General features: G+C 38.7%; 1 protein-coding gene across 1 annotated transcript in view; it reads right to left on the minus strand.

The window, feature by feature from the left end:
• Positions 1-18,313, minus strand: part of ZNF804A (zinc finger protein 804A) — a 297,820-nt gene that overhangs the window by 76,051 nt on the left and 203,456 nt on the right. Inside the window, exon 2 of the mRNA XM_058189216.1 lies at positions 14,590-14,733. Within this exon, the coding sequence (XP_058045199.1) occupies positions 14,590-14,733 (144 nt within the window). The remainder of the gene's footprint in view (positions 1-14,589; positions 14,734-18,313) is intronic.

Below are 18,313 nucleotides of genomic sequence, written 5' to 3' on the forward strand. Positions count from 1 at the left end.
TACAGTTATAAATTTACCATCTTACTCTAAGATTACAAATTGATTATCTTCCTTTTATAGTCTCTCCTGTCTAATCTTCAAAACCATAAAAATATTTCTGTTTTCTGCAAAATTACATAAGGAGTTTTCAGTCAGCCATAAACACAGATATTTTTCTCTGAGCAAAGAAGTAATTTTGGTCATTTTCAGGATGTTCTATTCCTTTTAATAACCAGTGTTCTATTATGGATAATGTCAGATCTTTTCATCTTTAAAAAAAAATCTTCTGAATCTGTCTATATATTTGAATCCAAAATTTTCTAGCTTTTTCACAACTCCACCCAAAATGATAAAATGTCCCTTTTGTTGTTGTTCACACTTTCAACATAAATTTGAAGTGCTTTTATACATTTTAGACAATGTATCTGGTGGCAAACATCAATAGCACATCACTTTATAAAAATTCTCTGTAAAATGATGTAAGTTTCAATCCTTTAAACCACATATTTTCACATTGTTCTATCTATGGATAGAATGTTTAGTCTACTTTATCTTAATTTTTATACTTGCAGGGATGTGAAACTCTATTTCATTGAGGGCTACATCAGGGTTGTGTTTGACCTCAGGGGGCCAGGGTGGGCGTGTCCAGCTCAATGCCACTTGTATCAGAAGCACCTGTGGTGACGTGAGTGCTCTGCCAGAAAAAATGGGCTCGCAAGCTCCATTTTCAGCTACAACGGCCTCCTGCAATCAACTGCCAGCTAAAACAGAGCTCAGGTGACCCTAGTGAGCTCCATTTTTATTGGCAAAGGCACTGCAGGACCGTCCTTCGCTGTTTCCAGGGTGGCCCTGTGGACCAGATCTAAGCACCCTGTGGGCCAGATCCGGCCCCTGGGCCTTGAATTTGACACCCCTGTTCTATTGTTTCAAATTAAAATAAAAAAATTTTTCACAATTTTACTTCAGACTCAGTCTTAAAATGTTCAAAATCATATATTCTTTCTGAATCTTTCTAATAATTGTAATTAAGAGTACTAGTGATAACTATATCCCTTTGTCATCAGTTCTTCTCTTGATTTTATTTTACATTCCCCTTGACAAATATCTAGGGGATCTTGTGATATCTTGTGCATTTGTGTTTGCCTATTATTTTGCATCTATAAAATGCTTCTTGTGTTGATACTTGGGTTTGTACCTATTTCATATTCTATATGAATGATAAATCTAACATAATGACCAGAGGTGGGTTTCAGCAAGTTCTGACAGTTCTGGAGAACTGGTGATGGAAATGTTGAGTAGTTCAGAGAACCGGTAGTAAAAATTCTGACTGGGCCCACCCCCATCTATTCTCTGCCTCCCAAGTCCCAGCTGATCGGGGGGAAATGGGGATTTTGCAGTATCCTTCCCCTGGAGTGGAGTGGGAATGGAGATTTTGCAGTATCCTTCCCCTGCCACACCCACCAAGCCACACCCACCAAACCATGCCATGCCCATCAAGCCACACCCATAGAACCGGTAGTAAAAAAACTTGAAACCCACCACTGATAAAGTCTTTAAAAATCTGCATTAAGCTTGATTTTATCATATCACAAATATCCATATCCCACAAATCTCAGATTGTTTCCTTCTAATTCCAAGACCCTTCTATTTCTCAGCAGCTCCTACTCTTTCATCCAAACTAAAGCTCCAAAACACAATTTCAAAACAGGCAAAGCCATTCCTTTTCTTTCCTTTGCATCTTGTAACAGCTTATATTTGACTTGTGGGGGGTTTTTCCGCTTGCCACATAAATATGTCCTTCTACCACTGTTTACATGCTACATCAGTTGTCCATCAATTCTGTTTGATGTACTATTTTCATTTATTGTTAATATTTTCCTCTTCTGTTTATTGATTGTAAAATCTGTTAAAGCGTCATATTTCTTTTAGTTTTTCCATTAATATTTCAATTCCCTTTAAAGGTTCTTCCATATTCAACACCAAGTCATCTGCAAAAACCCTTAACTTATCAGTTTCTTTTTTTAATCTTTATTCCCCCAATCCTATCAGGAGCCATATAGCATCCGTATCTTATTTCTTTTTGTATCTCACACGGCTTTATTAGATCTTCATTAATAATTATGTGTGCTTTCTGTGAAACATAAATCAATCTTATATATTTTACAAAGTTCTCTCCAAAGATCATATCTTCCAAAACTTTGAAAAAAAGAAAGCCCTGTTCAAATTGCCAAAGGTCTTCTCCTCATCTAAGAAAATCAATATTGCTTGTTTTTCATTATGTTGCTCCAAATATTCCAAAATCTCCCACACATTTCTAACATTATCCTTTAACAGTCCTTCAGGTAAAAACCCACAATGGGCCTCATGAATAAATTCTTGCAAAATTATTTTCAGTCTATCAGCTTGAATCATTGTAAGCAATTTATAGGCATTATTCAATAATAAAATCAGCCTACAGTTTCTTGTTAAAGTTAAATTAATCCCTTTTTAGGTATTAGTGCTATGTTGACCTTTTTCCAACACTCTGCTATCTTCCTTCCCTGTAGAATAGAGTCCATTGTGTTTTGTAAAAGTTGTAAAAATTCATCCTCAAATATTTTTTATAATAAGAACATGATAATCCATCTGGTCCAGAAGCATTTCCAGGTTTAATCTTCTATATGTTTTCAGAGAATCATACAAACATACAAATCTTTGTTGAAAAATACATCGGTTGGGTACATACTCAAACAAATTTCAAATTCGATCCTCTCAATATATCATTTATCCAATATTTTCCCCTTTTCAAATTTTGTGATAGCTCTTTTCTTTTAAAGCCATTCCATCCCTTTATCCTGGAAAATGTTTAAAAAATAAGAGTCTCCGTATCCTAAAAGCTAGCAACTAAATAAAATTCTTTTTTTATCTTCAGCCTAACCGTAAATAGAAAAGGAAAAAACAGTGCATCTATATTTTACAAGAATACAGTTCTCTTTTTAAAACATTTAGTATAAATCTAAAAGCAGTCCTTAATATCCTTTCTTAGATACAATCTAAGTATCAATCACAGTAACCTATCCATCTACATGGGAATAATCCTAAAATAAAGACTATTCAGTTCCAGCTGTTTTCCTCTGCCTCTAAAAATCACTGTCTAATTTTTTTTTTTATTTGAATTTATATCCCGCCCTTCTCCGAAGACTCAGGGCAGCTTACAATGTGTTAAGCAATAGTCTTCATCCATTTGTATATTATATACAAAGTCAACTTAATTGCCCCAACAATCTGGGTCCTCATTTTACCTACCTTATAAAGGATGGAAGGCTGAGTCAACCTTGGGCCTGGTGGGACTTGCACTTGCAGTAATTGCAAGCAGCTGTGTTAATAACAGACAGACTTAGTCCATTGAGTCACCAGAGGTCCTTATCATTACAAATCGTAAGTAACAATATTTCTTCTGAAAATTCCAAATCAAAAGTAATTTTTTATAATGTTTCCCTCATTCCCCAACATATCCTTAAAAATTCTATAGTTATCATTCATATTTTGCATAGTTACAATTATTCTGTGCTCAAATATTTTCTTAACTATCAAATTTGTGTATGATTTTTAAAGGTCAACCATCTAAGTGCTTTATAATTTCTTAAAATGCCCTGAAATTACAAAGACATTACCCTCTTAAACGTCATCTTCTACCCTTAAATATCATACTTTATTAATTCTTTAATATCATTTTCTATATTATTTTAATATTATCAATCTTAAAAGTCAGCTCTCTAAATAGAAAATTCTTCCCTTGGAAATGTTCTAAAATCACAAAAATATTGTTTGAACTGCATGTGGTCAAGAATATATATTTTAGTTTTAACTATCAGATTAATATAATTCTTAAAGATCAACTGTCTAAGTGCTTTATTATTTCTCTACAATGCTCTGAAATCACAAAAGCATTCCCCTCAAACATCATCTTCTACCTTTAAGTATCATATTTTAATAGTTATTCAATATCATTTTCTGTCTTATTCTTAATATTGTCAATCTTAAAAATCAAGCATCTAGATATAAAGTCTTTCTATGGGGATGCTCTAATTCTTTAAGTATCAACCTTTTCTTTGAGTATCAACCTTTATATTACAGTTACGATCCACAGTATTGTCAAGTCTTTTAATCACTTTGTTTCAATTTGTTGCTTTTGCATTTCTTCTTCTACCTTTAGGTGTCAGTCTTTACACTACAATTGCAATCCACAGTTAGCAAACATTCCCGTATAAAATCAAGTCATTTATTTCTGCTTTCTTTCTTCTGCCTTTAGATGTCAACCTTTATACTATAATTGTAATCCACAGTTAGCAAAAATCGCCATTTTGAAGCCAAAGTTCTTTGTTAAAGTTTATTTCAATTTCTTATAATCCTTTGTTCTTTGTTCGGAATTTTACAAAAAATAGAAGGATGAAGCCAAGGTTCATTGAAATCCAATTTTAAAGTCCTGACCAGATCTATTTTTCCCTTTTCTTTTTCTTTGCCTTTTAAAGCCACATTTCTTTAAAGTCATTTGTCTCAGTTTGTTTCAATTTCTTGTCTTTTTTCCTTCTCACAAAGTTACAGTAATCTTTTGTAGCTAAAGTTTATCAAATAAGTAGGGGTTGGAGTGCAGTCAATTCGAAGTCTATTTTAAAGTCTTAATCAGATCTGTATTCCCCTTTCTTTTTTCTCTCCCCCACATTTCTAACTTCTAAAATTATTCAAAGTCAGTTGCATCTGAAATATTTAGTTGGAAAATTTTTTAAAGTTCTCCAAAATTAATTAGAGTCCTTAAGAGAGGTTCCAGACTCTCATTCCAGGTTTAGGTATCTCTAATTTTCTTTAATTGTTTCCTTCCACTTTCTTTTCCTATTTCAATTAGCTGCTGAATATATTTTTTCTTAATCTGTTCCTGGCAAATTTACGTTCTGTGCCTCCCAGTGAGTTGATGATCACTCACTCAGCTTTGATGTTCTTTTCAAAAAATTGTATTTCCTCTCCTGCCCGAATCTTGTGGCCGTCTCCGGCTTTGGGGCAGCTGGTGTTGGCTGCCATTCCTCCCCGGTGGGTCGAGGGAAAAAGACCAGGGTTACAGGGAGTTTGCTGCCTCCCTGCTTGCTCCAGCGGCTCCCCCATTCTTCACTGCCCCTTCAGGGAAGCTATGGTCCGCGATGGACCTCCATTCCAGGGGGAATCTCGGTGGTCACCCCGGAGCTATGGGGTAACCGACTGTTCCGCTGCGACGCTGTCCACGCCTCCTGAATTCCCTTATTGTTATAGATCCATTCATAATCTGTTTTTGTCCCTCCATAATCCTCAATTATTTTTTTTTAATTTCATTATACTTTGTCTATGCAAAGTTAACATTTATAGGAAATTCACTCATAAGTGGAAAATGCAATCAATTGCATATTCAATTCAAACAATTGAATAAATTGAGCCCTACATTTTTCTTTCAAATGCTGCGATATCAATCTTTTTTCATAGTAATGGTGAGGAGAACATTTATGAGTATGGTTGTTAAATTCCATGTAGTAAATACAGGTAGTTCTTGATTTATGTCCATAATTAAGCCCAATTTTTTTTTGCTGAATGAGACATTTGTTAAGTGAGTTTTGTCCCATTTTATATTTTTCTTGACACAATTGTTAAGTGAATCACAGTAGTTGTTAAGTTAATAAAATGATTAAATGAATCTGACTTTCCCACTGACTTTGTTTGTCAGAAGGTCACAAAAGATTATCACATGACCTCAGGACACTGCAATCGTCATAAATATGAGCCAGTTGCCAAGTGTCTGAATTTGAACCACATGGCTATGGGGATGCTGCAATGGTTGTATGTGTGAAAACCAGTCATAAGTCACTTTTTTTCAGATCTGTTATAACTTTGAATTGTCACTAAACAAACTATTGTAAGCTGTGTATTACCTTTATTTAATTAAAAAAAATTATCCTAGGATAATTTTAGCTTTTGTTGCACATATTTATATAATCTCCTATGTTCTCCCAAAACTTGTTAAGTATAGAACATTGTAGAAACATATGTTTTAGAGAAGCATTATACTTGCAACTCCAACAAAAGGCTGTTTTAGACAGTCCTATTCTATACAAACATAATAAAGTTTAATAATCTTTCTCTCTTGCTCCTCTCTCTCTCTCTGTGTGTGTATATGTGTGTGTATGTATTTACACACACACACACACACACACACACACACACACACACACACATATATACACTTAGATCGTGGCATATTTGGGTCTTTTCCCGTGTAAGGTTGAGAGTATCTTGGTGACGTTTCGATGAGGTCTCACTCATCATCTTCAGGCTGGTGCTTTCGGCTTCATGCTTGTGAGAGCAAAGCGTGGTCGGAGCTGCCGTCTCTCTATAAATACTGCTGGGGAGGTGAGGAGTGTTGCTGTAAGTGGGTTGGTTGGCTGTGTGGTTGCATCTTGATTGGTAGATGGAGTGGGTGTTTGTAGATTAGTCAGCTGTTTCATAGCATTCTGTGTGGGTGTGGTCCTAGTTGTGTGCCCATTAGTCTTTTGTGTTGTAACGACCTGGTTAATGGGCTGTGTGGAAACATGAGTTCTGCGAATGTGACCTCCTGAGTCTTGCGCTGTAATATCCTGGGTGGTAGGTTGTGTCAGCGTTCCAGAAAATGCTGTAACATCCTCAGCTTTGTTGTTGTGGCCTCTGGAGTTCTGTGATGTGATGTCCTGAGCAGATGGCTGTGATGCAGCATCCCGGGTTTTGGTTTGGCTCCGAGTCTGAGGTCTTTATTTAATCACATTTAATCACATTTTTATTTATTTAATCACATTTTTATACCGCGCTATCTCCCGAGGGACTCTTGTCGAAATGTCACCAAGATACTCTCAACCTTACACAGGAAAAGACCCAAATATGCCAAGAAAACATACACACACACACACACACACACACACACATACATACATACATACATACATACATACATACATACATACATACATATATATATATATATATATATATATATATATATATATATATTGGTTTTCTGAGGTTTTCACGGGTGTTTGTATGTAGGTCTTTGGTTGTTCGGGTTTTCTCCCATGTAAAATTAGAAGTGTCTTGGCAACGTTTCGACGAAGTCTCATTCGTCATCTTCAGGCTTCAGCTTCGTGCTTCTGGGAGCAATGTGTGATTGCAGCTGTTTCTTCCTTTTTAACTGCTAGTGGGGGTTTGAACTGATTAGGTGTGAGCTTGGCTGTGCTCTGATTGGTTGGAGGTTTTTTTGTGCTCTGATTGGCTGGGGGTGTGTCCTGTTTGGGTGAGGGTTTGGTTGTGCTCAAATTAGTTTGAGTTGCAGGGGGATTTGAGCTGGTGAGCTGCATTGCTGTTGTTTGGCTTCGTGTTTGTGGTCGTGCTACATCTTCATAGTGGGTGTCTGTCTGCTGTATGTATGGATTGGAGGGGTTTGAAATGGCTAATGTTGCAGCTGCGGTCTGGCTTCTGGTCCTTGGTCATGCTTCCTGATCAGTGTGGGTTTGGGTCTGCTTTCTGGGTGGATGTGTGGTGGTGACATCCTGTGTGGACCTCATGAGTGTGGGTCTGGTGTCATTCCTCATGTTAGGGACTCGTTTGTCAATAAGGGCGGGTTTCCAAATAGCTGGTAGGCGGGAGGTATCATCTCGTTTGTTCATGCTGTGTGGGCGTTTTTCTATCTCAATGGCTTCTCTGATTATTCTGTTGTTAAAGTGTTCAGTTTTGGTGATAGTTCTGGTCTTTTTAAAGTCAATATCGTGTCCTGTGGCTTTAAGGTGTTGGACCAGGGAATGTCCAATGGTATGGACCATACATACCAGTGGTATGTGCCCCACCACATACATCGGACAAACCAACAGAAGAATAAGTGCATGCATTGAAGAACACAAGAACTCAGTCAAAAAAGAAGAACCAACTTCTTCCCTGGTCCAACACCTTAAAGCCACAGGACACGATATTGACTTTAAAAAGATCAGAACTATCGCCAAAACTGAACACTTTAACAACAGAATAATCAGAGAAGCCATTGAGATAGAAAAACGCCCACACAGCATGAACAAACGAGATGATACCTCCCGCCTACCAGCTATTTGGAAACCCGCCCTTATTGACAAACGAGTCCCTAACATGAGGAATGACACCAGACCCACACTCATGAGGTCCACACAGGATGTCACCACCACACATCCACCCAGAAAGCAGACCCAAACCCACACTGATCAGGAAGCACGACCAAGGACCAGAAGCCAGACCGCAGCTGCAACATTAGCCATTTCAAACCCCTCCAATCCATACATACAGCAGACAGACACCCACTATGAAGATGTAGCACGACCACAAACACAAAGCCAAACAACAGCAATGCAGCTCACCAGCTCAAATCCCCCTGCAACTCAGACTAATTTGAGCACAACCAAACCCTCACCCAAACAGGACACACCCCCAGCCAATCAGAGCACAAAAAAACCTCCAACCAATCAGAGCACAGCCAAGCTCACACCCAATCAGTTCAAACCCCCACTAGCAGTTAAAAAGGAAGAAACAGCTGCAATCACACATTGCTCTCAGAAGCACGAAGCTGAAGCCTGAAGATGACGAATGAGACTTCGTCGAAACGTCGCCAAGACACTTCTAATTTTCCATGGGAGAAAACCCGAACAACCAAAGACATATATATATATATATATATATATATATATGTTTTCTGAGGTTTTCACGGGTGTTTGTATGTAGGTCTTTGGTTGTTCGGGTTTTCTCCCGTGTAAAATTAGAAGTGTCTAACCTGAAAACCTCAGAAAACAAATATTGCACCTCTACGGGGAGGAAATCCACCATCTGACCAGGACCTATGAAAAACTAGAAGTCCAAAGAGCTTCCATTTTATGTGACCTCGCATTCCTACGAAACTGCCGAGATCAAAATTTAATCCCCAAATGCTTCCAATTGAAATTCCACTCCAACTCTGCAGCCACCAAACGCATCCTAAAAAGAACAGAATTGGCCTTAATCAGAAATGAACTTCACACAAAAAGATTCCTCCTAGATCAAATCAACAAAGATCTCCTCACACTTCACTTCAAACTCAGCAACAAGATGCACCCTGCACTTTGGGACAAATCCAAACAACTTGCCGTCTGGAGAGCGAAACACAGACCACCCTCAAGACAGACACACACCAACAAACTCCGAAGACTACAAGAACGCCAGAAACAAACCCTCCCTTCACAGCCACACATGAAACAAACAGTGCATAACATCTCAGATAGGATCCTCACCAAAGCTGAAACCGATGTCCTTTCCAAAGGATTCAACTTTGCAGTCACTCCCAAATACATCCCCACGAGACCATTATATGTGGAGTTGAAACCAGCCTGACCAAAATCAACCCCGATGACGCTAACAAAATCAGACTCGTGATCTCCAACATCCTCTGCACCAGCAAGCCACCCAAAAGCAACTTACCCAAAGAGGAACAGACAGCACTACTTAACCTGAAAAAAGATACCAGCATAATAATCCTACCAGCAGACAAGGGCAACGCCACGGTGGTTATGAACACATCTGACTACCAAACCAAATTAACCAACCTACTCCAAGACCCTGCATACAAGCCCCTAAAACAGACCCCACCACCTACCTAGAAAAACCACTAGATCCAAAATAAAAGCCTCCCCATCAGCGAAGAAATCCAACAAAGAATCATTCCCAGAGAAATCATCCAGATGCCCTAAGCTCTATGGCCTCCCAAGATACACAAAGAAGGAACCCCCACTCAGACCCATAGTCAGCTCCATAGGCTCACCTCTACAAAACCTAGCCAAATTTCTCGCCAAACAACTACAGCCCTATGCAGAATCCATCACCTCACACGTAAAAACTCATTCCAGTTCATAGAGATCATAAAGAAACAAAACTTACAGCCCAGCGACCTACTCGTGAGCTTTGATGTCATATCCCTCTTCACCCAAGTGCCAATCAAAGAAGCCTTGACAGCTATCCAAAACAAATATAACCCCCCCAAGCACATCCTAGATCTGACCAACCACTGCCTATCCAACACATACTTCATCTATAACGGACAAAAATACAAACAAATAGAAGGCGCACCCATGGGATCACCCCTCTCACCTGTCATTGCCAACCTCTACATGGAACACTTTGAAACCCAAGCACTAGAAAAATCTGATCACAAACCCAAACTCTGGCTCAGATATGTAGACGACACCTTCATAATCTGGCCACACGGGAAAGAAAAACTTGACAACTTCCTCACACACCTCAATAGCCTACACCCCAAAATACAGTTCACCATGGAAACAGAAGTTAACAACCAACTTCCCTTCCTGGATGTCTTAGTCTACAGGAAACCCAATGGCTCTCTAGGACACACCATCTACCAGAAGAAAACACACACAAACCGCTATCTGCACGCACTCTCACACCACCACCCAGCACAGATCAACTCCGTAGCCAAGACACTCATCTCCAGAACAAAATACTTAGCTGACGAACAACACCTAAAAACCGAACTAGACACTCTCACTAACGTACTAACATCCAATGGATTCCAAAGAAATAAGTTTACCAAGCTAATCCAAAAAGAACCCCCCACTAAAATCCAAGACAGAGAACAAGAAAACGGCACAGCCCTCCTCCCATATATAAAAGGCACCACAGACAGAATCAGCAAGATCCTCCACAAACACAACATCAAGACAGCATTCTGCACAAACCGAAAAATATCCACCATCCTAAGAAACCCCAAAGACAAAATTGAGTTAGAAAATCAAGGAGTATATGAAATCCCATGCACCGCCTGCCCCACCACATACATTGGACAAACCAACAGAAGAATAAGTGCACGCATTGAAGAACACAAGAACTCATTCAAAAAGGAGGAACCAACTTCTTCCCTGGTCCAACACTTTAAAGTCACAGGACATGATATTGACTTTAAAAAGACCAGAACTATCGCCAAAACTGAACACTTTAACAACAGAATAATCAGAGAAGCCATTGAGATAGAAAAACGCCCACACAGCATGAACAAACGAGATGATACCTCCCGCCTACCAGCCATTTGGAAACCCGCCCTTATTGACAAACGAGTCCCTAACACGAGGAATGACACCAGACCCACACTCACGAGGTCCACACAGGATGTCACCACCCCACATCCACCCAGAAAGCAGACCCAAACCCACACTGATCAAGAAGCACGACCAAGGACCAGAAGCCAGACTGCAGCTGCAACATTTGCCATTTCAAACCCCTCCAATCCATACATGCAGCAGACTGACACCCACTATGAAGATGTAGCACCACCACAAAGCCAAACAACAGCTATGCAGCTCACCAGCTCAAATCCCCTGCAACACAGATTAAATTGAGCACAACCAAACCCCCACCCAAACAGGACACACCCCCACCCCATCAGAGCACAAAAAAACCCCATCCAATCAGAGCACAGCCAAGCTCCCACCCAACCAGTTCAAACCCCCACTAGCAGTTAAAAGGAAGAAACAGCTGCGATCACACATTGCTCCCAGAAGCACGAAGCTGAAGCCTGAAGATGACGAATGAGACTTCGTCGAAACGTCGCCAAGACACTTCCAATTTTACACGGGAGAAAACCCGAACAACCAAAGACATATATATATATATATATATATATATATATATATATATATATATATATATATATATATATATATATATATATATATATATATATATATATATATGTTGTTAGTCACAAAGTTGTGTCCATTGTGACCCCATGGACAACCAGGCCTTCCAGATCCTCCAGGCCTTCCTGTCCTCTACCATCTCCTGGAGACCATTTAATCTCACGCCATCTACTTCATTGACTCCGTCCAGCCACCTCATTCTCTGCTGTCCTGTTCTTCTTTTGCCCACAATCGTTCCCAGCATTAGGCTCTTCTCCAGTAAGTCTTTCCTTCTCATTAGGTCTTAATTTGAAGTCTACTGATACTCTTGCTATAAAAGTGAAGGCACCCTCCCACTGTATAGGCTGTGAGCTTGGTTGAAATACCTCAACTCCAAATCATCGAACTCACATCTGCAAACCAGTAGGGAAGGTAAGTGAATCCCACCTCTGACCCAAACACACACCCACAACACAAGGGGAACAAAAGATGGCTAAGGATACCAAGAAACAGCTTGGCTTAATCCATAATATAAATCATTAAAAATAAAATAAAAACACTCAACAATCCTAATTGTGTCTATCTTTATATTATTCTAGGTAGGTATTTACTTCTTCCAATTTAGGTAGATTTCTTTCTTGGCTGGAGTGAGCTGCAGAAAAAAAATGCCTTTTCTTCCCAGGTTGGAAAGCAAAATAATAAAAAGTACATGGAACTGCCCTTTTCAAAAGCTCACCTAAGATTGACAGAAGCCTTGTAGTTCCTCAGTACACAATTCCCCAGGCTTCACTGGTCTCTTCCTACTCTCTAGATTCTCCCCTTTTCTAAAAATGTGTATATGCAGCCAACCATTATGCTTTGTAGATCACCAGGATTGGAGCTTAATAGAATGCACAAATCCAATTAAAATTTAATTGATAGTTCCAATCAAGGAGCATTGCAGATGCAGTTATTCAATAGGTAAATGCCATAACGTAAATGCTATTAATAAAACAATACTTTTGACTGGTGAGATGATACCTCCGCCTACCAGCCATTTGGAAACCCGCCTTATTGACAAACGTGTCCCTATCACGAGGAATGACACCAGGCCCACACTCACGCGGTCCACACAGGATGTCACCACCCCACATCCACCCAGAAAGCAGGCCCAAACCCACACTGGTCAAGAAGCACGACCCAGGACCAGAAGCCCGGCTGCAGCTGCAACATTAGCCATTTCAAACCCCTCCAATCCATACATGCAGCAGACTGACACCCACTATGAAGATGTAGCACCACCACAAAGCCAGACAACAGCTATGCAGCTCACCAGCTCAAATCCCCTGCAACACAGATTAAATTGAGCACAACCAAACCCCCACCCAAACAGGACACACCCCCAGCCAATCAGAGCACAAAAAAACCACCATCCAATCAGAGCACAGCCAAGCTCCCACCCCATCAGTTCAAACCCCACTAGCAGTTAAAAGGAAGAAACAGCTGCGATCACACATTGCTCCCAGAAGCACGGTTGAAGCCTGAAGATGACGAATGAGACTTCGTCAAACGTCGCCAAGACACTTCCAATTTTACACGGGAGAAAGCCCGAACAACCAAAGACATATATATATATATATATATATATATATATATATATATATATATATATATATATATATATATATATATATATATATATATATGTTGTTAGTCACAAAGTTGTGTCCATTGTGACCCCATGGACAACCAGGCCTTCCAGATCCTCCAGGCCTTCCTGTCCTCTACCATCTCCTGGAGACCATTTAATCTCACGCCATCTACTTCATTGACTCCGTCCAGCCACCTCATTCTCTGCTGTCCTGTTCTTCTTTTGCCCACAATCGTTCCCAGCATTAGGCTCTTCTCCAGTACGTCTTTCCTTCTCATTAGGTCTTAATTTGAAGTCTACTGATACTCTTGCTATAAAAGTGAAGGCACCCTCCCACTGTATAGGCTGTGAGCTTGGTTGAAATACCTCAACTCCAAATCATCGAACTCACATCTGCAAACCAGTAGGGAAGGTAAGTGAATCCCACCTCTGACCCAAACACACACCCACAACACAAGGGGAACAAAAGATGGCTAAGGATACCAAGAAACAGCTTGGCTTAATCCATAATATAAATCATTAAAAATAAAATAAAAACACTCAACAATCCTAATTGTGTCTATCTTTATATTATTCTAGGTAGGTATTTACTTCTTCCAATTTAGGTAGATTTCTTTCTTGGCTGGAGTGAGCTGCAGAAAAAAAATGCCTTTTCTTCCCAGGTTGGAAAGCAAAATAATAAAAAGTACATGGAACTGCCCTTTTCAAAAGCTCACCTAAGATTGACAGAAGCCTTGTAGTTCCTCAGTACACAATTCCCCAGGCTTCACTGGTCTCTTCCTACTCTCTAGATTCTCCCCTTTTCTAAAAATGTGTATATGCAGCCAACCATTATGCTTTGTAGATCACCAGGATTGGAGCTTAATAGAATGCACAAATCCAATTAAAATTTAATTGATAGTTCCAATCAAGGAGCATTGCAGATGCAGTTATTCAATAGGTAAATGCCATAACGTAAATGCTATTAATAAAACAATACTTTTGACTGGTGAGATGAGTTGACTAGACACTTGCTAGTAGTTTGGAGCTATTTTAACCCAGCGTGCTCATACATTTTAATTTCTGGATTGAAAAATTCTTTTTAATGATTTTAATGATCCTGATGAAAATATTTTAATTACCCAAGTATCAAATAGTTTTTTTCTGAACTTTACTCAACCTTTAGGCAACCTTTAGACTTTAGGCAAAAACATGAGAAGAAAACAAATTAGCTCTTAATGTAAAACACATCTTTACTATCTGTGTCTTCTTAGCAGTAAAAACATACGCATTGCTCACCTGTTTATGTGCATGGTCGTAGGAGTTGATGTGATTGTCAAATTCTTGATGTTTGTAATATTGTTTGTCACAGAGTTCACAATAAAAGTTAGCTTTGAGGTCTTCCAGAGCCTTGGCTATTGTATTCTCCTTTTCAGCATAATCCTATGGAGAAACAATGGGGAGAACAAAAGGTTATTGTGATACTACAGAGTCGAGGCACTTGTGCTTTATAAATTAATCCAGTTTGTCAACACATATAACTAAAAGCTTGAACCTATTCATTTGATCAGCAGTGAGAAAGAGATCTTTTTGCACTCTTCAATTTGCACTCTAATTGACAGATCACTTTAGACTTTTTATGAGACACAAGGCTTAAAAATATGTTTAGTCTTAAGAAAATGAAAATAAATAAAATGAATATTTATTTTGCCTATGGCCATGTTAATATTAATTTCCAGGAGACAAACACACACAGACACACATTCACAGTCAAAGCTTGCACTGAATAAATGTGTTTTAGCAGAACACATATGGAGATTAGAATACTCGTTTAATTTTGTTGTAGGGCTGCTTTCATTAAACAATAATAAACTTTTTACTGCTGAATATAAGAAAAGGGATCATTAAGGCTAGGACTGAATAATTATATATTTCAAGAGTCAAAAATTTACCTGCGATAAGCTCAATGTCTCTGTTGGAGTTGACAGGGACAAGAGACAAATACTCAAATGCTGGCCCTTCAATACCAATGGAAGTATTGAAACCACTACTGTAGGTGGCATCAAGTCAAGCTCACCTCCCAGCAACTGCAAGGAAAATCATTCTTATCTTGACTTGTCTCTAGCAATCATCAATAGCCCTGTGAATTCTCTGACCACAAAGAAACTTCTTTTCTTGCCTACCTCCTTAACCTTGCCAAGCATTCTTATTTTTTTTCCCCCAATCGATCACCTGGTCATACATGTCTTAAATAGGTGACCTTTGTTTCCTGATCATTGCTTCAAGGAACAATTTAGTCTTTATTTATTTTAGGAGTGATTAATTGGTTCATCTTATATTCCATGATACAGTTAGTAACATCCTTCAGTTACATAATTTGAAGGCATCTGCCTCCTTTTCTTGCTCCTTCTCAATGTCCAGCTTTTAAAGAAAACTAGAAAAAACATTTTTTTGACAATTTCAATGTTTGTTGTCATAGATATATCCTTAGTATAATCCTTCTCATGGGAATACTTTTTTTCTTCCAGCACATTAACCATCTTAAGCCAAGAAAACAACCTACCTACCATTCTCACTTCTTTACAGCCTACTGTAAGGTCAATAGGCATGTAAATTAATACTATTCTTGTCCTTTAAAATACTTAACAGTAATCCACATTTTCATTTTCCTTATGAAATCCTCTAGGTCCTCCTAATCTATTGTCTTATGAAATAACAACATCTACAAACTTAGTTGTTAATGTTTCTGCCTCCTATTTTGATTCCACAAATCATCACTTGCAATTTTGCTATTTCTTATGATGTATCTGTTGCACCCAGATCAAGGGTTATGAGACCAATATGCATCTTTGTCCATTCACTTCCACATGCTAAACCACTTTGTTTCTCTAACACAGTTCATACAGTTGCTTCTTGTTCATTGTAGTGGTTTCTCAGAAGTGTGAGCAGGGTTAATGTATTACACATGACTTATACAATCAATAGCCTTTTATAGTCAAAAAAGCATTGGTAAATTGTGTCCTTAAGCTCCCCATTATCTATCTGCTGTTAGCTATTTGATTGCATATCCCTCTTCTTTTTTGTAATTTAAATGTTCATTTTTCCTCCGTCCCCACCCCCACCCCCAGGCATGGACCTATTCTTTTTTAAAAGGACTTCAGCAAGATTTGCTTACTTGAGGGATTAGTGGCAATTTGCTCATTCCATTCTATATTTTGCCTGTTCGTTTGTCATTTGTCATTAGCAATAGTAACAGTTACTGTGACATGTGCAACTGCTGATTGAACAACAATTATATGTGGGTGGGTGGCTGTGGAGAGAGAGAAAGAGAGTCTCTATGGAACAAAAGGGAAGGTAATGATTCTAACGTTCTAGTATAAACTACACGGATACTCAAAATCATCCCCCTGAATCCTATAATAACAAAATCAGGTAGAATAAGAGGCCATGCTGCTTTCTTCTTCCTTATCTATGTTAAAAAATATTGCCAAAGAGTAATTTTTAGAAAGTGTACACATTTTTATTATTGCCATAAAAACAATAGGATTAACAATGCAGCCCCCCTATATTATTAGTTGCAAAGAAGAAAATGTGGCATGATTTGAATATAGCCCATAGCAAAACAGAAAGAAAGAAACTAAACTTCCACAATGATTTCCTTGCTATTGGCTTGAGTTTCTCTTTTTTCCTAATGCATAAGTACAGTAAACACTTCTCCATTTGATAATCTGCCAACAGTGTCAGACAAAAACAATGTATACTATTTTCATTAATGACATCCTTACAATTTCAATAGCATTACTAGGAATTATCATGAAATATACAAAAACATTTGCCTTGGTCTAATGAGTGTAGCTTTTAAAAGAAAGCACAAAAGAAAATGTAAGCGCACTCAAAAAAGAACCAATAAATTGTGCATTTTTCCTAGCAAAGAATCAAAAGTGGTAAGGTTAGCATTAGCCATTCAGAATTGTGTCAAAATTCAGATGTGGTCCTCTGTTTGATGCTACTAACAGCAGCAGATTCTGCCTCTGACACACTATGCCTTTCTTCACATGCCTTCTTTTACTCATTTCATAAGTTTGTGGATATATCAACTCTTCCAACTTTACTAGCTCTGCTGGAACTTTAAAGGGAAAAAAAAAACACTTGTAGTTTAATAGGTCTACTAGAGGCGAGGTACAAAATTCCAGATTACAACTCTATGTCAGTAGGTTTCTTTCTTTTGTATTGAAAGGTCATCTGGAATTTTGCAATCCAGATCTGGCAGTCTTAAAATTACAAGCTAATCACAATTCTAGGAACCTTGTTAGGAACTGGTCCATTTTTATATAGCAATAGCACTTAGACTTATATACTGCTTCATAGTGCTGTACAGATCTCTCTAAGCAGTTTACAGAGTCAGCATATTGGCCGCAACAACCTGGGTCCTCATTTTACTGACCTCAGAAGGATGGAAGGCTGAGTCAACCTTGAGCCTGGTGAGATTCGATCCGCCAAACTTCAGCCAGCACTCAACAGATGTAGCCTGCAGTACAGTTCTGCATTTTAACCACTGCACCACACGGCTCAGTGAAGCTCAGAATAAAATAAGTTTACGCTGTAGGGGAGATAGGTGTCTATGGTGAGTTGAAGAGGAGGCAGACTAAGCAGTTCCTTCCTTGGAGCTGGGAAAATCAAACCAAGAATGGCTTGGATTGAGTTGAATCCTCTCCTAATAGCTGGGTGGGCAGATTCAGTTAAGGACAGCAACTGAGCACATGGAGACAAGTAAGGATATGGAGGCCTGCAGTACATCCAGAGCTGTTCTCCCACATATAGGTATATATTTAGTACTCAGTTAACTGAAGTATTACGGTCATGTGATGTTGTGCTTTATGACTGCATTGCTTAGCAATGGAAATTCCAGGCCCAATTACTGTAGTTAACAGACTAAATATATACTGCTCAAAAAAATAAAGGGAACACCTAAACAACACAATGTACTGTATTTAATAAGAATATTTCATTCCTTCAAATCTAG

This window comes from Ahaetulla prasina, chromosome 1 (genome assembly GCF_028640845.1).
Source record: "Ahaetulla prasina isolate Xishuangbanna chromosome 1, ASM2864084v1, whole genome shotgun sequence".
NCBI lineage: Eukaryota > Metazoa > Chordata > Lepidosauria > Squamata > Colubridae > Ahaetulla > Ahaetulla prasina.